The 23117-nt window shown below is 33.9% G+C and overlaps 2 protein-coding genes across 4 annotated transcripts in view; one reads left to right on the forward strand and one right to left on the reverse strand.

Moving 5' to 3' along the window:
• The window catches only part of mia3 (MIA SH3 domain ER export factor 3), a 31486-nt gene extending 23690 nt beyond the window's left edge, over positions 1 to 7796 (reverse strand). For all 3 annotated transcript variants that reach the window (XM_051138195.1, XM_051138194.1, XM_051138193.1), the window contains exons 1-5: positions 7562 to 7796; positions 5794 to 5927; positions 5196 to 5282; positions 2526 to 5109; positions 62 to 370 (exon numbers count right to left, since the gene is read on the reverse strand). In XM_051138195.1, the coding sequence (XP_050994152.1) occupies positions 62 to 370; positions 2526 to 5109; positions 5196 to 5282; positions 5794 to 5927; positions 7562 to 7781 (3334 nt within the window). In that variant the 5' untranslated portion in view covers positions 7782 to 7796. The remainder of the gene's footprint in view (positions 1 to 61; positions 371 to 2525; positions 5110 to 5195; positions 5283 to 5793; positions 5928 to 7561) is intronic.
• Positions 7797 to 11721: 3925 nt separating this feature from the next.
• taf1a (TATA box binding protein (TBP)-associated factor, RNA polymerase I, A) lies at positions 11722 to 22460 on the forward strand. The gene is made up of 11 exons (XM_051137779.1): positions 11722 to 12030; positions 12445 to 12611; positions 15527 to 15640; positions 15724 to 15922; positions 16013 to 16128; positions 18774 to 18932; positions 19014 to 19080; positions 19279 to 19402; positions 21570 to 21724; positions 21883 to 21997; positions 22105 to 22460. The coding sequence occupies exons 1-11, from the start codon at positions 11907 to 11909 to the stop codon at positions 22139 to 22141; spliced, it is 1377 nt and encodes a 458-aa protein (XP_050993736.1). The 5' UTR covers positions 11722 to 11906; the 3' UTR covers positions 22142 to 22460.
• The last annotated feature ends 657 nt before the right edge of the window (positions 22461 to 23117 follow it).

Genomic DNA, 23117 nt, shown 5'->3' on the forward strand with positions numbered 1-23117 from the left:
TTTTAACCCCTTATATATGCAATTTTAGTATTAAAATAAAGGAAAATAAACATTGACACACCTGAAGATGGATCCACTTCAAAGTGAAAGCCGATGTCCACTGGGTTCTCTAAAATAGCATGAGGCCCCTTTTGAATCTCCTCAGCGTCCTCGAACCCTATCTGAGCATCTTTGTTTCTGTTGAAATGACCTCCGTCCTCCTCAAGTCCCACGTCTTTAGTGTGGGACAAATCTTCGTTCAGATTTAATTCGGAATTTAGAATCACTTCAGATTCATTCTGCTCCTCATGCATTTCAAGACTCTCAGGTGGTTCAGTCACTTCGATGTTACTGTCCAAACCTTTCACTTCTTCAGAGTCAATGTTTTCATCTGGAAAAAAAAGTGCATAAAGGGTTTTAATTAAAAAAGTACCCTGTAAAACCTGATATCTGAAATAACATAACATTTCTGAACTGGAACAGTTTATTGAACCTTTAGGCAATATATAAAAAAAATGTTTGCATAAACAGTTTAAGTCAATAGCTTACATACACCTTGCAGAATCTTCTAAATGTTCATTATTTTACCAAAATAAGAGGGATCATACAGTTACATATTTTTACATACATATATAGATTTTTTAGTACTGTCCTGAGTAAGATATTTCACATAATAGACATTTACATAGTGTCCACATGAGAAAATAATAGTTGAATTTATAAAAATGACCCCATGTTTCCATGCTTTGGAACATTTTTGGATACATTTTTAACAGTGTTGTTACCTGAATGATCCACAGCTGTATTTTTTTGTTTAGTGATAGTTGTTCATGAGTCCCTTGTTTGTCCTGAACAATTAAACTGCCCACTCTTCTTCAGAAAAATCCTTCAGGTCCCACAAATTCTTTGTTTTTCAGCATTTTTGTGTATTTGAACCCTTTCCAAGAATGACTGTATGATGTTGAGATCCATCCTTTCACATTGAGAACAACTAAGGGACTCATATACAACTATTATAGAAGGTTCACACACTCACTGATGCTCCAGAAGGAAAAACCATGCATTAAGAGCCGGGGGTGAAAACTTTTGAACAGAATGAAGATGTGTACATTTTTCTTATTTTGACTAAATATCTTATTTTTTTCCATTTAGTACTGCCTTTTGGAAGCTACAGAAGATACTAACATGTTTCCCAGGAGACAAAATAAGTTAAATTTACCCTGATCCTTAAATTCCAAAAGTTTTCACCCCCCAGCTCTTAATGCATTGTGTTTCCTTCTGAAGCATCAGTGAGCGTTTGAACCTTCTGTAATGGTTGCATACGAGTCCCTCAGTTGTCCTCAGTGTGAAAAGATGGAACTCAAATTAAATAGTCATTGTTGGAAAGGGTTCAAATACACAAAAATGCTGAAAAACCTAAAGGATTTCTCTGAGGAACAGCGGGCAGTTTGACAAACAAGGGACTCTTGAACAACTATCACTAAACAAAAAAAAACACAGCTGTGGATCATTCAGGTAACAACACAGTATTAAGAATGAAGAGTATGTAAACTTTTGAACAGGGTTATTTTTATAAATTCAACTATTATTTTCTCTTGTGGACTATATGTAAACGTATTTTATGTGAAATATCTTATTTAGGACAGTACTAAATAAAAATATAGTATGCATTTTGTATTATCCCTCTTATTTTGGTAAAATAATAACCATTTAGTAGATTCTGCAAGGTGTATGTAAACTTTTGGCTTCATGTTTTTGTTGTTGTTAAGTATCATATTTGATACTCTGTATGGCTCATATAGCATGACATAGAGAGAATAAATAGGAAAAAACATCTAAATTTTATTTAGAGGCCCAAAATGAGCACAAGTCTGAAATAGTGCAGATGCTGATATCTATATGAACAAAAAATCATGAAATTCTGATGCTTGTAATGGAAATCAATGAGATCTTTATAACAACATGAACAGATACTTACATAAAATGATTTAAATATCAGTTGTCACTTTATATGTTCAATAATATGTCTTAGTAAGATGATATTTAAATGATCAAAACAAAACATATAATGTAATGCAATCCAACGATGAGTGAGAGATGAGCAAATAAACATTTCTTAAAAAGATCTTGATGCTAGTATTTGAGACTTCCTGATTTTTCAAAAAAATGATGCCTGGATAATCTAGTAATGCAAAGATGCTTTAGTCCAGTAAGTGTTCATCTTTAAATATCAAAGTTATTATGTTTACTTTAAATAAATCAGTAAAGATTTGACAGCAAAAAGGAAGACAGTTGCACAATTATACTAAAAGCCCTTTACTTCAGGACATCAGAAGGCATGGAGTAGACTGTGTGCAACAGGTTTTTTATCATAGTTTTGATCATTTGGAGGCCTTAGAAATGTACGCATCAAATATTTTTAGAGTTAAAGCAATGCTAACCGCATCTGATTGTAGGTAAAACCTGAAACGACTCATTGAAACAAGCAAATGCATATAATTAGTGGTTTGCAAATGCAAGCTTTGCTGTTGTACTGCTAAAATTACCTGTTTCAGATGCAAGCTGTTCTTCTTCGACCAATGGTGCGCTGTCACTGGCCGCTGAGTATTTCTGTCGCAAAGCAAAAACGATCTCCTGGAAACCATCTAGGATGGCAGCCTCAACATCATACACTTCCGGCTCCTTCTGCTTCCCGTGTTCCTGAGATTTCCGGTCTCTTTCGCTCAATATGTCCTCGGTCGCGTCGAGAATCGAGTTCTCAGAGGCCTCCATGATCTGGTCGAGCGTTCGCTCGATTTCCTCCGTGTCTGTCTGCAGCTCTCTCGCAGATTTCATCTCCAGATCTAGATCAGAAAACATGGCTTCAATTTTAAACAGGTTCTTCAGGCCGAAATACTTTTGCATGCGCTCCATATCCTCATCCTTCAGGTGATCTCGTAAGATTGTGAGTCTCAACACGCTATCACTGTATTCGGGCTCCTCTTCTTGTTTTGTGGTGTTTTCGCTTTGCTGGGATTCGAGCGATTCACCTTCAGGTTGTTGGTTTTCTTTAGGTTTGTGTAAATCTTCTGTGAGATGAGATTTGGAAGACAAAAGAAGAGCGTTTTCATCCTCCAAAAGCTCTTCGGCATCTTCATTCACGTCCTCTTCATCTTCAGGACTTTGCTGCTCCGATTCCAGTGTGTTTTTCAGTAGATCCACAAGTTCGTTCTTCGCTTTATCAATCTGTTCGTCCGTTTGCTCAAGCGGAGCTGCAGTTCCTGGGCTTTCTATAAGTTGTTCTTCTTTTGACTTCTCATCTTCATCAAGTGATTCATTCACTGTTTCGCTAGTGTTTGTAAGTGCATCCTGAGGATCGTTTGCAATGTTTACATTTGCATTTTCATTTTTGTTCATGCTTGCCTTCGGAGGAAGGTCTTTGACATTTTCCATCTTCTTTGGATCATGTTCTTCAGTGGTTTCACTAACATTTAGTGCAGGTGGTTGTTTTTCAGACTCCAATTCTGGCTCAGATGGGATGTCTTTTCTCGCATCCGAAGAAGATTCTGTGATTTTGTCGTCTTCGGCTTCATCTTCACTTTGTGCGTGCTTGACCTCAAAATCAGCTTGTTCTTCAACATCAGCAGCTGAAAGTGATTCTTTGGCGAGTTCCTGAAGAGATTCACTCTCTTTTGTTTCACCTTCATGCTCTGTTTTGAAAGCATCTTTTAGGGTTGACGTGTTGTCATCCTTGAGTGTTTTCTCTGGTGTCTGTAGTGGTATATCTGTATCGTTTGGCTCTGTTTTAGCAGGTTCTTCACGTACTACGTCTAAACCTGGTGTTTGTGTTTCAAGTGGAAGTTGTAAGGGCTCCCGAGGCTCAAAATCAGAGTCGCTTTGGTTGTGCAAAAGCTCAGAAGAATCATCATCATCATTATTATCATTATCATCATCATCATCCTCTTGTGCATCAGAATCTGATGGTTCTGGTTCTGCGTCCTCTGAAATGAGCTCAGCATCTTGGCTTTTTGAAATATCTTCTGTCTCTTCTGGTAGTGCATCTTTAGATTCAGATTTTGGTTCTGATGAAACATCTGTCTTTGGCTGAAAGCTGTCAGAGTCCTCTTCAGTAGATTTTAGTAAAGTCTCTTTTTCAGGAACTTCTACAGATTTTGAATCATCTGCCTTTGATTTAAAAAGTGATTTTGATTCTGAATCTACTGACTCTGATTTCAGATGCAATACTGAATCTGAATCAAACGCCTTAGATTCAAGAATCGATTTTGGTTCTGAATCTACTGACTCTGATTCAAAAGGCAACGCTGAATCTGAATCAACTGCCTCTGATTCGTGATACGATTTTGAATCTGAATCTACTGAGTTTGATTCAGGAAGTAGTGTTGAATCAGAATCAACTGATTTTGACTCATTAAGCGATTGTGATTCTGAATCTACTGACTCTGATTCAAGAAGTGATTTTGAATCTGAATCCACTGACTCTGATTCAGGAGGTGATTTTAATTCTGAATCCACTGACTCTGATTCAAGAGTCAGTGTTGATTCCAAATCTACTGACTCTGATTTAAGAAGCGATTTTGATTCTGAATCCACCGACTCTGATTCAGGAGGTGATTTTAATTCTGAATCCACTGACTCTGATTCAAGAGTCAGTGTTGATTCCAAATCTACTGACTCTGATTTAAGAAGCAGTTCTGAATCTGAATCCACTGACTCTGATTCAGGAGGTGATTTTAAATCTGAATCCACTGACTCTGATTCAAGAGTTGATGTTGATTCCAAATCTGCTGACTCTGATTCAAGAAGCGATTTTGATTCTGAATCCACTGAGTCTGATTCAAGAGTCGACGTTGATTCTAAATCTACAGACTCTGATTCAACAATCGATTTTGATTCTGAATCTACCGACTCTGATTCAAGTGTCGATGTTGATTCCGAATCTAATGACTCAGATTCAAGAGGCTCCACTGATTCTGTCGTTGTCACTTGAGATGGATCTTCATTTTGAGTTGGTTCTTTCGATTCTTGTGTTGAATTCTCATTTTCTAGCAACAATGTGCTGCCTAATAACACATCTATGTCATAGCTTTCAAATTTATCGAGCCCAGTCTCAAAGCAAACAAAATCTGTTTCCTGAAAAGGAAAAGAAAAATTCATTTAAAACAAATGCCACATTAAAAATCACCAGACATAAGTCAGTATTAACCATATCGACTTACCTCTGTACGCACCTCCACTTCTTTATCAGTATATATATGATTTATATTAAGATAGTCCTTTGGGAAATAACCAAAGTGGTTTCCAACCTATGCAAACAGAGAAAGAGGGAAGAAAAGGTCACTGCAAATGCACCTTTTTAAACAGCGTTTACTGAAAACATAGAATAAAAAAAACAAAACAAAAAAAAAACAGTAAAAACAAAAATAAAAAAGAACCAAAAGAGCAAGAAAATAAAATGCGTATTACAAAATAAGAAAAAACTATTAATATGCACAAAACATGACTTTTATATTTTAAAAAATGTATCTAATAATCAATTTGTAATATATTTCCTCTCTCAATCCAAAGAAATATTAAGAATAATTTTTTTAAAAAAAAACTAATTATTTAGGTAAAAATAAAATATTCGAACTGTTCATAACATTTCTCTGCTATTGAAGATTCGTGCATGATCCGTCAGCCAACTAAATAAATATATGTAGACTGTTTGCGATGTCAAAGTTGTACTAATCAAATAACACCACATGACAACCGGGTATATCATCGGTAACACCCAAAATCATCAAACAATCAATGAATGATTAACAGGTTACTTACACTACCAGCCCACACGTCCGATCTCTGCCCTGAGAGTTTATAATATACATATATCGTCTCTCCTTTTTTAAAAGAGAGAAACCGGCAGTCCGGCCCCGTAAAATCCTTGTCGGCCTTCCCTCTGCCGAGAAGCACTAAAAAGACACAAAAACATGTTAGGATGGAAACTAGTAATTTCATGTTAGATTAATAAAAGCTCACAATACATCTACTTTAAGAACAAAATGTTGTTCTGCATAAAAGTTGCATGAAAAATAGATCTGTGCTTACAATGTGGATTTTTACTTGTGTAGAATGTAAAATTAAATGCAATATTGCATAAATAACATTATGATTAAAAAAACTACAAACAACAACAAATCATAAAGGTCATAAACAGGCATATTTTATTAAGCAAAATAACTTTAATTTCTTACTAATTATTTAGAAGTGAAACATGACTGGAATATTTTTTGGACCGTTTTTGTAAGATTCACCCAATCAGGTTGCATTAAGAAATTTTATGTGTTTTGCAATTGCATGATTGAACAATACTGCATGCATTTTTTCTTTTTCCTTTCTTTTTTTTAACCATTTAACGATAACAAAAATGTAAAACGTCTAATAAAAGTAAAAATGAAAATTATATTTTTTTTATTGCAAATACATAATCTAAGGAAAGGATTGGGAATGATTATATTATTTAATAATTCATGCATCAGAGAGTTGTATATATCTAAACAGCATTAGAATTGTTTTTTTAATCCCACAAAAATCCTGTCGATCACTAATGGGCAATGCACATTTTATGTTTAGCATTTATACTTAATTTTACATTTAAAAAATGCGTACTACTGTAAAAGATTAGTAATTTTTACAGAAAAAAATATATTAAAATGTTAAAATAGTAAAACCTGGTGAACTAAATAAAGTTGCCTTACAATATCTGATGTTTTTAGAGATTTTATTATTAAACTTTAGTTTTACAGTAAAGTTCTAGTAAGATTTTAAATACTTAATAATAAAATTATTACAGTGTTGTTTTGAAGTTTTTTTTCCTTTGTGAATTAATAATGCATGCATCAGAGAGTTATATATATCTAAACAACATCAAAATTGTTTTATAATCAAACAAAAATCCTGTCAAAAAACATATTTCTACTTAATTTTACGTATAAAATTACATAACGTTTTCAATTAAATTCAGCAAATGGTAAACATACTAACAAACTGCAATGCAATATAGCATATACTGATATTATTTCAGTTTTCGTTCATTCTACTTTTTATATAAAGAGAAAAAAACAATTTTGTCAACAAGAGTTTGACCTAATCCATATCAAACGTGAACAATCGAAATGCGTTTTCCAGCCTGTTTGTAAATAACGACCTTCCGAATCGAGCAATCGGTCAGTTTTACATGGCGATATGCAACTAGGCCTTATATTTAACGTTATTAACTGGTTCAGCATGTGATCGCAACATGTTAAAAACATAAAACGTGCTTGGCTAAAGAAGCATATTGAGTGTACAGTGTGTTTATGTTGTTAGCTCCACTGGCTAAACTGTATCAGCAGTCAGGATCTTCAAGGACGCCGCTTCTCAATATCAAGCCTCTACGCAGCATAAAAACAGCTTCTCATTCAATTAATTTACTGTTACATTTGTTACAAAGTTACAGTATCCGCAGGAGCGGCGGTGCGGCCTTTATGACGACAACAGCAGTAAGTTTTATGGTCATCAGCAGCAGCAGCAGCAGCATCCTGATACAAAGTTCAGTGATACTCACTGCTGCATTCTTCATCGGCGCATCGCTTCAGGTCCGAGAAACGCCGGTCCGCGCTGCTCTGGGGAAAACACGCGTACAGAACAAGCATAAAAACAGAATAAAAACAGGGATTCGGTGCAGCCATGCTAGCAGCTGTTGATCGCGGAGCCGCTGCCGACACGTCAGCAGATCCGAGACGAGCCGAGCTGCTTCGGCGAGGAGGAGAAAAGCCTGGAGTCATGTTACAGAGCGCTTAAAGAGACCGCAGCACCAAAACAACACAGCACCCAATCACAGAGTTACAGTATCATGCACGAGAAATGCTTTTATTTTACGTTTTACTCTATTAGTTTTCATTCATAAATGTTTTTTAATCAGGTTTTCTTCATTTATCTATCTATCTAGCATATAGTGTCTCAAAACATTGGATGAGAAAAAAAATATTATTGCTAATTTAGTAGTCGCTACTAAATTCGACGCTAGTAAAACTATGGTTATACAAAATACTACACTTTTACTATAATAAAACCATAATTTTCAGAAAAGATCTGTATTTGTGTATACTTTCTTTCTTTTTACTTTGTTTTGTTTTTATAACTGTACTGCTTTAATTGTTTGATGTTTTCTTCTGATTCAGTTCCGATTTGAATCCAATGATTCGTGATCCGAGCTCTGAAGTCCCGATCTGAATCAAATGATTCGCGATTCACGCTCCGAACCGAAGTTCCGATCTGAATTAAAAGATTCACGAACCCGCTCCGCGCTCAGAAGTCCCAATCTGAATCAAATGATTCGCGATCAGAGCTCCGAAGTCCTAAATTGAATCAAATGATTCGCGATCCGCGCTCCGAAGTTTCGATCTGAATCAAAAGATTCACGAACCCGCTCCGCGCTCCGCAGTCCCAATCTGAATCAAATGATTCGCGATCCGCGCTCTGAAGTCCCAAATGATTCGCGATCCGAAGTTCCGATCTGAATCAAATGATTCACAACCCCGCTCCAAAGTTAAATCATTCGCGATCCGCGCTCCAATTCCCGAACGATTCACGATCCGAAGTTCCAATCTGAATCAAATGATTTGCGATCTGCGCTCCGAAGTCCCGAATGATTCGCGATCCGAAGTCCCAATCTGAATCAAATGATTTGCAATCCACGCTCCGAAGTCTCAAATAATTCACGATCCGAAGTTCCGATCTGAATCAAATGATTCACAACCCCGCTCCAAAGTTAAATCGTTCGCGATCCGAAGTTCCGATCTGATCTGAATCAAATGATTCGCGAGCCGAGCTGCTCGGCGAGGAGGAGAAAAGCCCGGAGTCATGTTACAGAGCACTTAAAGAGACCGCAGAACCAAAACAACACAGCACTCAATCACAGAGTTACAGTATCATGCACGAGAAATACTTTCACTGACGTTTATTTTACGTTCTACTCTATTATTTTTCAAGTGTTTTTAAGCAAGTTTTCTTTATATATTTATCTGTCTATTATATAGTGTCTCAAAATGTTGGATGAGAAAAAATGATTATTGCTAAGGACAATTTTGGTAGTCGCTACTAAATTCATCATTATATTTTTCTAAGAATATAAGAAAATATATAACCTAACTAATTTGTGTTTCCTGATTTCACATAGATAAAAATGTCTCTAAACCTTACAATTCTTTATTCAGAGTTGATCTAGACTAGTATAAACTATCCAAAGAAGAAAACACACGATTACTAGTTAAACCATTATAACCACAAATTAACCAAGGTATTTGTAGTAATATGGTTATACAAAATACTACACTTTTACTATAATAAAACCAGAAAAGATCTGTTTTTGTGTATGTCTTCTCTCTTTTTTTTGGTTTTGTTTTTATAACTGTACTGCCTTAATTGTTTGATGTTTTCTTCTGAGTCAGTTCCGATCAGAATCCAATGATTCGCGATCCGAGCTCCGAAGTCCCGATCTGAATCAAAAGATTCACGAACCCGCTCTGCGCTCCGCGCTCCAAAGTCCCAATCTGAATCAAATGATTCGCGATCCGCGCTCTGAGGTCCCGAATGATTCGCGATCCGAAGTTCCGATCTGAATCAAATGATTCGTGATCCGTGCTCCGAAGTCCCGAATGATTCGCGATCCTAAGTTCCGATCTGAATCAAATGATTCACAACCCCGCTCCAAAGTTAAATCGTTCGCAATCTGCGCTCCGAAGTCCTGAATGATTCGCGATCCGAAGTTCCGATCTGAATCAAATGATTCGTGATCCGTGCTCCGAAGTCCCGAATGATTTGCGATCCGAAGTCCCAATCTGAATCAAATGATTCGCAATCCGCGTTCCGAAGTCCCGAATGATTCGCGATCTGAAGTTCCGATCTGAATCAAATGATTCGTGATCCGTGCTCCGAAGTCCCGAATGATTCGCGATCCGAAGTCCCAATCTGAATCAAAAGATTCACGAACCCGCTCTGCGCTCCACGCTCCAAAGTCCCAATCTAAATCAAATGATTTGCGATTCACGTTCCGATGTCCCAATCTGAATCAAATGATTCGCGATCCGCGCTCCGAAGTCCCGAATGATTCGCGATCCGAAGTTCCGATCTGAATCAAATGATTCGTGATCCGTGTTTCGAAGTCCCGAATGATTCGCGATCCGAAGTTCCGATCTGAATCAAATGATTCGTGATCCGTGCTCCGAAGTCCCGAATGATTCGCGATCCGAAGTCCCAATCTGAATCAAATGATTCGCAATCCGCGTACCGAAGTCCCGAATGATTCGCGATCCGAAGTTCCGATCTGAATCAAATGATTCGTGATCCGTGCTCCGAAGTCCCGAATGATTCGCCATCCGAAGTCCCAATCTGAATCAAATGATTCGCAATCCGCGTTCCGAAGTCCCGAATGATTCGCGACCCGAAGTTCTGATCTGAATCAAATGATTCACAACCCCGCTCCAAAGTTAAATCATTTGCGATCCGCACTCCAAGTCCCGAATGATTCGCGGTCCCAATCTGAATCAAATGATTTGCAATCCGCGCTCCGAAGTCCGTAATGATTTGCGATCCAAAGTTCCGATCTGAATCAAATGATTCGCGATTCGTGCTCCGAAGTCCCTTTTTGGTGTTTATTCAATCTTATTTTGTAAGTGACTTCTCATTTTGTTTTAAAGATGCTTTGTTTGGCTTATTTGAATATTCTAAGGAGAATACAGGAAAATATTACATAATTAATTTATGTTTTCTGTTAGCTAAATTTCACATTCATAAACAAAAGTTTACTGGCTCTAAACCTCTTTTTTCTTTGTTCAAAGTGGATTTGGATATGTATGTGGAAACTATCCAAAGTTCTACTAATTTGAAAGCTATGAAAACTGTATCTCTGTATTCATCCTTTGTGTCATCTTAAGATGTAATTGTATTACCCTGTTTTTTTTCTTTGTTTCCCTGGCAACAAATCTGTATATTTTTGTTTCTTTTTATTTATTTTGTCTGTATTTGTACTGTTTTGTTGTTTTGAATATCTGTAATGCTTAATAAAAAAAAAAAAAAAAAAAAAAAAAAAAAGTGCTCCGAAGTCCCGAATGATTCGCGATCCGAAGTTCCGATCTGAATCAAATGATTCACAACCCCGCTCCAAAGTTAAATCAAATGATTCGCGATCCACGCTCTGAAGTACCGAATGATTCGCGATCCGCAGTCCCGATCTGAATCAAATGATTCCTAATACACGAAGTGAACACAAAACAGCATAATAACAACATAAAGTGTAAAAGTGTAAACTTTATCATTCAGCTGTACTATGCATGTATGTTTTAAACACTTCGGGTACCAAGCAAATTCATGTCCCAGTCACATGTTCTTGTTTAAACAAACATTTCTTACACTATCAGAACAAAAAACAATTATATTTCATATATATATATATATATATATATATATATATATATATATATATATATATATGTAATTTGTTGTTAACATTTGATTTTAACACTTGTTAACCAGTTTTTAACATTTGAAAAACTGGATGTTGTAAATGTTCATTTAGAAACAATGTTTTCAGAACTTAACGTGTGTTCACATGTTAAAACATATTGCATTTAAGCATCAGCACAGGTCGTTCATCTTATGTAATAATCGATTAAACAACCTGCGCACTGTTGGCGTCACTGTCCTCCCGTGCGGCAGGTGGCGCTGTGAGCGGCTCCCGCTCTCCGTTTGTTTCGAAGAGGGAGTGTTCTGTTTACGCGCTCACATGTTTGGAGTCACACTCGAATCAAACCCCTTTATTGAGTACTATTTAAAACTTATTTAAATCACACGATCTTCATAATACTTTCCAAACGAAATCAAGTCTCCGTGATCAAATCAAGCAGCGCAATATGGATGATATAGAGGCTGAGTTCAATATTACAGCAGCGTGTCCGGATTCTCCTCAGGATCATGACAGAGAGGAATCGATTAAACAGGCTGTTCTTTTCCACCAGTCTCATCCAGACGCCAGAGGTGATGATGTCCTGATGATATCTCACAATATTTGTGATTCTGAACCACAAAACCAGTCTTAAGTAGCACTGGTATATTTGTAGCAATAGCCAGCAATACATTGTATGGGTCAAAATGATCAATTTATGCCAAAAATCCATAGGATATTAAGTTAAGATCATGTTCCGTGAAGATATTTTGTAAATTTCCTAACGTAAATATATTAAAACGTAATATGCATTGCTAAAAACTTAATTTGGACAACTTAAAATGTTATTTCTTAATATTTAGATTTTTTTTGCACTCTCAGATTCCAGATTTTCAATCTTGTAGTTGTATCTCAGCCAAATATTGTCCTGTCCTAACAAACCATACGTCAATGGAAAGCTTTATGTGGCCAAGGGAACTCAGTCAAACAGCTGCTTACGTTTTCAGGTGTGCTCACATCGATTGACTTCGTCAAGTCCAACAGAAAGTGTCTGAATCTGATCAGAGAAGCGATGCTGCGGCATAACTGGCAGGAGGCTGTGGAGTATTTCAGATCTTACATTCAGACATTGGAAGCTGGAACTTATCAGGAACTGAAATCAACAGCTTCTGAGGTACATCTACTGTGGAGCCCCGTCAAATATACATTATTAAGCTTCTATTACACTAACAGTCAAAAGTTTTTGAACAGTAAAGTTTTAACGACGTCTCTTCTGCTCACCAAGCCTGCATTTATTTGATCCAAAGAACAGAAAAGGCACCAAAATTGTAAATATTTTTACTATTTAAAATAACTGTTTTCTATTTGAATATATTTTAAAATGTAATTTATTTATGTGATGTCAAAGCTGATTTTTTAGCATCATTACTCCAGTCACATGATCCTTCAGAAAACATTCTAATATTCTGATTTGCCGCTCAAAAAACATTTATTATTAATACTATGTTGAAAACAGCTGAGTTGTTTTTTTTTTTCTTCTTATGATTCTTTTGTAACATTATAAATGTCTTTATCATCACTTTTGATCAATTTAAAGCATCCTTGCTATATAAAAGTATTCATTTCTATAATTTCTTTCCCAGAAATTACACTGACTCCAAGCTTTTGAATGGTGTAGTGTATAAATAATGTTACAAAGGCTTTTTATTTCAGATAAATGCTGGTCTTCGGATCTTTCTGTTCATCAAAGAATCCTGAAAAAAATTACTCAAATGTTTTAAATATTGATAATAATAATAAAAGCTTCTTGAAGAGCAAACCAGCATATTAGGATGATTTCTGAAGGATCATGTGACACTGAAGACTGGAGTAATGATTAGGGTTGGGTGTCGTTTGGGGTTTTTTCGATACCGGTGCCAAATCGATACTTTTAAAACGGTACCGGTGCCAAAACGGTGCCTGAACTGATACTTTTAAAAAAAGCCACAAAGTGGTGGATGACACAAGAATATGTTTTTATTGGACAAAAAAAGTTCTTTAAATTGAACAATGTATTAAAAGTAAAAAAGAAGTAGGACTATACATTATTAAGTCAATGCAAAACGCAACAACAATAAAACCTAAGCCACCTAACCCAACTACAATAATTTAACAGCTTAAAATTTCAGCACTTCTTTTGCAGAAATATGACTATATGTGATGAGATCTGGGAAAACCCGTCGGATGTCGCGGTGGGACGTTTTCAGGAAATTCGTTTTTCATTAAATTATTATTCTATAACATCTTGTCTATCATCTCTGAAAATATCTCTTCGAAATTCACTTGTTTAGTGCAGAAAAATAGACATTTATTGCAGAAATGACTGTCTTTCTCCTATGTTAAGAACGCGCTGCGGAGGTGCTTTCCCTTAACACCACAAAAACAGTTAACCTATCAAAATAAACCACGTAACATATTTAGTAAAGGCGTATCAGTTCACATTCTCCACCAGTCCTGTGTAACGCCGTCTAAAGTACTGCAGCTGTTCACTTAACCAATCTTACTCGTCTCAATCTGCTCAGTTTTGGTGATGTCAGTGCCCTAAATGATGTTGCGGGCTATTTCACATCCAGAGATGAAGGATCGGATGATGAAGTTACTAAAGAGGAGTCGTCCGATGACAGTCTGTTTTATCACAGTGCGTGAACAGTTGCGCTGCGCTCGCTTTTACTACAAAGTAGGCTGCATTGTTTGCTAAACATAAAATGGGTGATTAACGGAAAACAGACGTTGTCTGTTTGTCTAATGATGCAGTAGCGCTCCTAACTTGACAGACAGCTCTCGTTAAACCCGTAAAGTGAAAGCCGTCTCACTTTAAAGCCGTTTTTCTCAAAATCCCATTCCTGTAAATCATCACTATCAGCCAACCTAAGACAGCCATAAATAAAAGTTTTGGAAAGGGGCCTGAACTCTGAAAGCTTTCATATGGTGTCAAAACCTAAAAAAGGTAAAATTTCACCATGTGTTGGGTTTTCCTAGATCGCATCACATATTTGCCGTCTCTGGCAAAATACGACACCTCTCCAGCTGATGTCTGCAAACTGTCAAACATGGTGCATCCCTCTGCTTTCAACTTTATTCCACATACCATCAAATGTTTCATTAGGTTTGATGCGTTTTCCCCTTCGCACGCAACTGCTGTAAAACATTTGCTGCACGTCGCAGTGTCTGAATCATTTCTCGTGAAATATAGCCACACTTTAGAATGTTTAGTTTTTGGCATTTTAAGTTCGACGCATTTAATGTAGCTCGCTAAGCTAACGGCAAACCACCTGCTGCAGTCAGAGCAAGTGTAACGATAGTTGCGGCATTCATGCGCTTCTCGGATGGTCTCATTTCCAGACGATTTGTGCTTTTATTTCGAATGTGAAAATGGATAGTAACTACAAAGATGTCTTGGATTTCTATCATCAAAGCTTTCCGAGGTTCACGTGAGTTTTCTCATTCAGTAAATACATTTTCTGATCATTCTGACACCTCATGAATGCAGTATTTAAATTTAACTAGCGATCATGCATGTTGATGAATCAATGCTTCTACATCCGTGTCATAGCACCAGAGGACAAATATTTCAATCGACAGTTCAGGCATTTAAGTGGCACCGAAATGAGGCACCGAAATTCGCGTTCTGATTTGGTCCGGTACATACCGGTCACATGGGTACGGCACCGGGTTTCGGTACCCAACCCTAGTAATGATGCTGAAAATTTCAGATTTGATCACAGAAATAAATTACATTTTAAAATATATTCAAATAGAAAGCATATATTTTAAATGGTAAAAATATTTTACAATATTACTGCTTTTGCTGTGCTTTGGATCAAATAAATACAGGCTTGGTGAGCAGAAGAGACTTTAGAAAACGGATCACTTTGTTTCCATGAAAAGAAACATATGCATTGACCCTGTGCATTGCATGCTTGTGGATTGTGATGTTTTAATCAGCTGTTTGGACTCTCATACTGATGGCACCCATTCACATGCATTGGTGAGCAAGTGATGGAAAGCCACATTTCTCCAGATGTCCTCTGACGTGATTCTCTTCATCAGATCACGTGGCGTCTAGGCGCAGAGATTCTGCATCATTTTCCTAATTCCAACCCTGACGATTTCAACGCTTTATATGAACAGTTAAAAAACTTCGGCGTCATGAATTACTCTAAGGTATGCGTTGCGTTCTAAACATCCAGACCTGTTTTTAACATCATGCACGCTGCATTCAAGATATGCATTCGATCGTGTTGTAGATCTGTTTGGAGCATTGCTTTCATCTCCTGCTGAACGGCCAGATGGATGAAGCCAAGCGGCAGCTGTCCATCGCAGACAGCTGGAGATACGGCAAGGTGTCGGCTGCTCAGTCCGTCATGAAAAAGCTCATCCGTGCCTACTGCGGTTATGTAGATTACCTGATCTGGAGCAAGAAGAAGACCTCTGCACCTGGAAGCGGTAGGAAGATCAATAATTTGATGTTAAAACCACATCTTCTTTGTTGCATCTATCATAAATGATGTTCTCTGTCAATGCTTTTGGTTTCAGAGGAGGCGGGCAGTAACCGTGAGATGCACAGCTACTTCAGACAAGCTTCTGTGACCTTGAAGGAGATCATCAGTCAGCCTGGAGTCTGGGATCCTTTCGTCTTGAGTTACTGTCATGTGAGACTCCATCCTACCTTGTGCACATTGACTAGTTTTGGGTTTGTTTGGACCAAAGCGACAGTTCTGTCGTCATTTACTCACTCATGGTGTTCAAAACTAGGGATGCACCAATGATTTTTGATTAATTTGAAGCCATCGGCATATTGGAAATGGCATGAAAAGAGCCGATACCGATGGTTTATTAATTAACCGCTCAAACGTTTGGGATCAGTAAAACTTGTAATGTTTTTTATGCTCATCAAAGCTGCATTTATTTGATCAAAAATACAGAAAAAAAAACAGTAAAATTGCAAAATGTTATTACAATATAAAATAATGGTTTTTAATTTAATATACTTTAAAATGTAATTTATTCCTGTGATGCAATGCTGATTTTCATCAGCTGTTACTCCAGTCTTAAGTGTCACATGATCCTTCAGAAATCATTTTAATATGCTGATTTATTATTATAATTATAAATGTTGTACTAATGAATATTTTTTTAAAACTTGTGATTTTTTTTTTTTTGTTTGTTTGTTTTTATAATTTTTTGATGAATAACAAGTTAAAAAGAACGGCATTTATTCAAGATATAAATCTTTTTCAACAATGTAAATCTATGCTATCACGTTTTATTTTTCTTTTTTTTTTATTAATTTAATTTATTTTTTTCCAAAAAGTATAAAAATTTACTGACCCCAAACTTTTGAACAGTAGTGTATATTGTTAGAAAACCTTTTTTATTTTGAATAATAATAATAATAAAAAGGAATATATAGGCCTATACACAAAATATATTTCACTTAAATCATTAAGAGATTAACAAAGCAAAAGAAAAAATTACAGGGTTCATACAAGGTGCTTAAAGTACTTGAAGTACTTGAATTTGACTTTTTGAAATTTAAGGCCTGGAAAATCCTTAAGAAAAGCAATACTCCTGAAGAGGTACTTGAAAAGTGGTTGAAGTATTTAAAGCAATGTATCTATGAAATGCGTGTTTAATTTAGTCAATAAGCAAATATCTTTTTACACAGTGTAAAAACATCACACCTTTCTCGCTTATTTCAGTTAATGTCAGAAAACAATCGAGCTAAGTAATACTAACAGTGTCGTGTAAACATGGCTCAAGATGTGAAAAGAGCAAACAGGAACCAAATCAATTGAGTCATTTACGATTAATCCGATTAGCCCGATTAATTCTCGTGACTTCGATCATTCATTTCAAACGATTCACTAGCAAAAACCAGATCATATTAAAAGTCATTCATTTCCAATTTCAACTTGTAATGATTTTAAAAAGCATGTAGTGATGGGTGAATGGAGCTTTGCGTCGCGAAATGATTCACTGTTTCGAAGCGTTGCAATCGGATCGCGCTTTGCGAATCTTTTGATTCAGATCGGAACAGGTTCGTGAATCATTTAGCGAACTGAATGATTCAAATCAAATGATTCGCAATACGCGATTTGAAGTCCCGATCTAAATCAAATGATTTGCGATAGGCAAAGTTCCGATCTAAATGATTTGTGATCCACATGCGAAATTATGGTTCACAAATCATTATTTAGATGAATCGCGAATCATTTGCTCTAGATCGGATCTTCGTAGCGCGGATTGTGAATTTGATTCAGATCGGGACTTTGTTGTGGGTTTGCGAATCATCAGGATTTCAGAACGATTTCGCGAATCTTTTATTCTGTTTTTTTTAAACAGTAGAAAACATCAAACCATCAAGGTAGTACTGTTGTAAAAACAAAAACAAAGAAAAAACTTATAAATCCCTTAAGAAAATTAACCGTGGTTTTACTGTAGTAAAAGTGTAGTATACTTTAGTAGTAATCCTTTGCTTGTGCGTAACTTTATTTTTGCCATTTTTTTTTTATTAGTAAATTTTGTGTGTTTCGCTTTTTTTAGAATTTGAAATAAAAGACATTGAAGATTGAAGATCAAAAAAGCAGTGCTTGAAAAGTCCTGGAATTTCATTTTACCATATCTGTACAAACCCTGATTTGATCAAAAATAGTTAAAAATTGTAAAATATTATTACAATTTAAAATTGCAGGTTTTATTTTAATATGTTTTAAAATGTAATTTATTTCTTTGGTGCAAAGCAGAATTTTCAGCATCATTACTCCAGTCTTCAGTGTCTGATCCTTCAGAAATCATTCTAATATTCTGATTTGCTGATTAAGAAACATTGTTAGCAATGTTGAAAACATTTTATTTATTTTTAAGTTAAGAAAAAAAGTAGTTTTATTTAGCAAGGATGCATTAAATTGATCAAAAGTGACAAAAAAGACATTTACAATATTACAAAATATTTATATTTCAAATAAATGCTGTTCTTTCGAACTTTCTGTTTATCTGTGAATCCTGAAAAATAAAATGTATGACAGTTTCCGCAAAAATATTGTGCAGCACCACTGTTTTCAACACTGATGGTAATCAGAAATATTTCTTGAGTAGCAAATCAGCATATTAGCATGATTTGTGAAGGATCATGTGACACTGAAGACTGGAGTAATGATGCTGAAAATCCAGGTTTGATCACAAAAATAAATTCTATTTTACAATATATTCACATAGAAAACAGCTATTTTAAACTGTAATAATATTTCAAAATTTTGACTGTATTTTTGTCTTTATCTTCCGTCTTGTGCTGCAGATGCTGGAGTTTTACGGTGATGAGGATTCTGCTCTGCAGGTTCTGGAGAATTACGCTTACAACAAGGAGTTCCCATCGAACCCTAACGCTCACGTGTATCTGTACCAGTTCCTCAAGAGACACGAAGCCCCACAAGCCAAACTCATCGGTTCATTAAAGGTATGAAACGAGTCGGTCGATTAGGAAATGTATGAAGATTCTCATTAAAATGAGCCTCATTTTCTGGTTTGTGTCGCTCAGATTCTGCACTCTTTAGTCCCGAGTCACGAGCTGATGCTGGAGCTGATCGAGCTCCTGCTGCAAACCAGTACGTATGGAAAACAGACTTCTTCTGATTTATTTTCAGCACATTGCGATGTAGTTATAATGTTTTGGATGATAGTTCATGGATTGAGATCCTCCTCCAGTGTTGGGTTTTTTGTTATATTTCTAAGCCACCGACCAGTAGCTGAAAAAAAAGTATAAAGTAAAACTTTGATTTGAATGAGTTTCTGCTTCTTTCCAGAGCAAAAGCGCGACCAAGAAGAAGCTCTCGCCATTTCCATGGACCTTCTGGAGTTTCCCACCTGGAAACGTGACTTAAAGGTTTGGAAGTGTCTTCTGAAGATTATGAAGAAACTCAAAGAGAAGTAAGTTATTATTAATATACTGCAGATTCTTATTAATATTAAGTTCATCAATTTTGTAAAATAGTGGCAATATCTTTGGAATTTTACAGTATTCAGAACAGGAGTGGAAAAATAAGTATAAAACGGTCTATTATAATGCTATTTATTTTAACAAATTGATTCTTGTGACATTAATTGCATATTAATTTTTATTGTAATTTTTCATATATTGTTAATTGCGTGTTTGGTTAAAAATATATTGCTAATTAATTATACACAATATTAAAATTATTTATTAAATAAATTGTTTTTATTAATAAAATGTTCATAATTTTATTTTTATGAATGTGACTTAAATTTGAGATGTACTGTAACAAAACAGGAGTATAAATAGACATTACACAGTCTTGTTTTGTTATATTTTGTTCAAATTGTAAACTTATTTTTATAAATATTTTGATTTAATAATTATTTATTATCTTTTTAATATTTATTAAAATATATAATTTTATTTTTATGATTGAATTTGAGATATACTCTGAAAAAAGGAGTATTATGTGCTTTCTGTGAATATAAAAATAGACTATTTACACTTTAGATCATTTATTTATACTATTTAGACTCTTTATACAGACTTTGTACTGTTTTATTTTTTTTTTACAGTATATTTCAAATTAAAAACATTTTTTGTCACATTCATGAAAATAAAATGATAAATAAATATAAAAAATAATTTAAATATTTATTAATCAAAATATTTATCAAAAATAAGTTTACAATTTGAACAAGAAATAAAACAGGACTGTGTAATGCATATTTTTGTGTGTGTGTTCCTTTTTTATTATTCTGTGAATAAAGAGATCAGACTATTGGCACTTTTTAGACCATTTATTTATATTATTTAGACCATTTATACAGACTGTTTATACTCCTATTTTGTTACAGTGCATCTCAAATAAAAAAAACTGTCAATATATATATATTTATATGTATATATGTGTGTGTGATATATGTATATATGTATATATATATATATATGTGTGTGTGTATGTGTATAAATCTTGTTTAAATTGTAAACTTGTTTTTGATAAATATTTAAATAATTTATTAAATTTTGTATATTTATTAAAATATATCATTTTATTTTTATGATTGTGACTTTTTTTGCGACAAAATAGTATAATTAGTCTGTATAAAATAAGTCTAAATAGTAAAAATGGTCTGAAAAGTATAAATAATCTGATCTTTTTACTCACAGAATAATGATAAAAGAATAATAAAATAAAGGAACACACACACTTATTTTTAATAAATATTTTGTTTTAGTAAATACATAAATTATTTATTAAATAAATCTTTTTTATTCATTTATTAAAATATTTAATTTTTTATGAATGTGACCTTTTTTAAATTAAATTAATTTTTTTTTATTAAATAATCTCATCTCTACACAAACGTGTATTCGACAGTTGTGTTTTGTTCTATCTTCTTCAAATTGTAAACTTATTTTTGATAAATATTTTGATTAATAAAATGTAAATTATTTATTAAATAAATCATATTTTATATTTATTCATCTATTAAAATGCGTTATTTTATTTTTTATGAATGTGACCTTTTTTTAAAAAAAATTAAATCAATTATTTTTTAATTATATAGTCTCTACAGAAAAATGCGCTTTACACAGTTATGTTTTGTTATATCTTATTCAAATTGTAAAATTATTTTTGATAAATATTTTGATTTAATAAATATATAAATTATTTATTAAATATTTTATTATTTTACTTATATATTCAAATATATCATTTAATTATTATGATTGTCACAATTTTTTAAAATTATTGACTTTTTTTTTTTTTTTTTTACTTTTGTTTTTTTGTATATATTAAATATTATATATTATATATTTAGTATATATTTTGTATATATTATATATTTAGTGTATATATTAAAATGTATTGTAAATGTATTTTTGATAAATATTTTGTTGCACCCATAAAAAAAGAAAAATCTAATGGCCATCCAATAGGAAGAGTAGGAAATGCAAGTTACGCATGCAATTAATTGCATTACATAAATAAAAGGAATTAGAAATATAAATAGAAAATAAAGGAATTAAAAATTAGAAATCGTTTGGTCACTATGATTTCAAACATGGTTAATGTTTCTCATAATGTTGATTTAGAAAGTGCTTGGACGTTGTGAGAAAGGAGTGGAGCGTCAGGAAATCGCTCTGGCTTTCCTTACACTACAGAAACTACATCGCCAGGAAGGACGCGGCCGAGAACGTCCCGCTTCTGTTGGTCAAGAGAGACGTTTTGAAGTTGACGCGTGAAAACCGTAAGCACATCATGATTCTGTTCGCAGATTTCAGTTTCCTTTAGTAGGAAGAAAACCATGAGGCTTTGAGATTGTAATGTGCTGCAGAGGATTCCTCAAATGATGTTGTTTGTTTGTATAAAGTATTAAATGCGTTCCTGTTTGTGTTCTGTTTGCAGCCAGAGAATACTTCAGAATTGCAACGAAAATTGAGAGAGCAGGTGAACCGAAGATAGTAAGACCGGGGAAGAAGGAGGGGAAGAAGGAAGAGAAGAAGGCGACTAGGAAGCGCAGGTAAGATTTCAAATAAAAGTGTGAAATTGAGATTTTCTAGATTTTCACCAGAAAGGGTTTTAATGTGCTTGATGTTAATTGCATTTTATATTTTATTTATCATTTAGGGTGAAGGAAAAGAAAAAGAAGACTCTTGATGATTAAGAAGTCGAAGTGTGTTTTATAAGAAGTGTGTAAATTTGACACTTTCTGGATTTTTACCAGAAAGAAAGTTTGTACATGGGAGACTTTCATCTGCTTATGTTGAAGCATGGCTGTGAATTCAATGAATGGAAAGGCAGTGAAGTGATTGTCGGTCCTGATTGTGACCAGCAGGGAGCGCAAACGCTGCATTTCTCAAACCTGTTGCTTTTCAGGAACCAAACAGGAACCAAAGCCTGCTGTGGAGTTAGATGAACATTTGTAAAAAGAATAAGAAATAAATGAATTAAAAACAATAAATCCAATTGTCATTAATACATTAATACATATTTTTAAAAAGGAAAAAAAAATATTAATTACAATTTTATTTATTTGTTATTTTTAATAATTATAATTATTTATATATTTGCTACTTTTGTATATCTATATATTTTCTTTTTTTATGGAGTTAGATGAACATTTGTAAAAGAATAATAAATAAATAAATTAAAAACAATATATTCAAATGTCATTAATACATTTTTTAAAAAGGAAACATAAATATATTATTAATTACAGTTTTATTTATTTGTTATTTTTAATTATTATAATTATATATTTGCTATTTATATATATATATATATATATATATTATGGAGTTAGATGAATATTTGTAAAAGAATAATAAATAAATAAAACAATAAATCCAATTGTCAATATATATTTTTAAAAAGGAAGAATAAATATATTATTAATTAAATTTTATTTATTTATTATTTTTAATTATTATAATTATTTATATATTTGCTACTTATATATATCTATCTATTTTATATTTTATGGAGTTGAACATTTGTAAAAGAATAAGAAATAAATACATTAAAAAAACAATATATTCAAATGTCATTATTACATATACTTAAAAAGGAAAAAAATAAATATATTGTTAATTACATGGTTATTTATGCATTTGTTTATTTTTTATTATATTACAATTGTT

Source organism: Labeo rohita, chromosome 20 (genome assembly GCF_022985175.1).
Source record: "Labeo rohita strain BAU-BD-2019 chromosome 20, IGBB_LRoh.1.0, whole genome shotgun sequence".
In the NCBI taxonomy this organism is placed as follows: domain Eukaryota; kingdom Metazoa; phylum Chordata; class Actinopteri; order Cypriniformes; family Cyprinidae; genus Labeo; species Labeo rohita.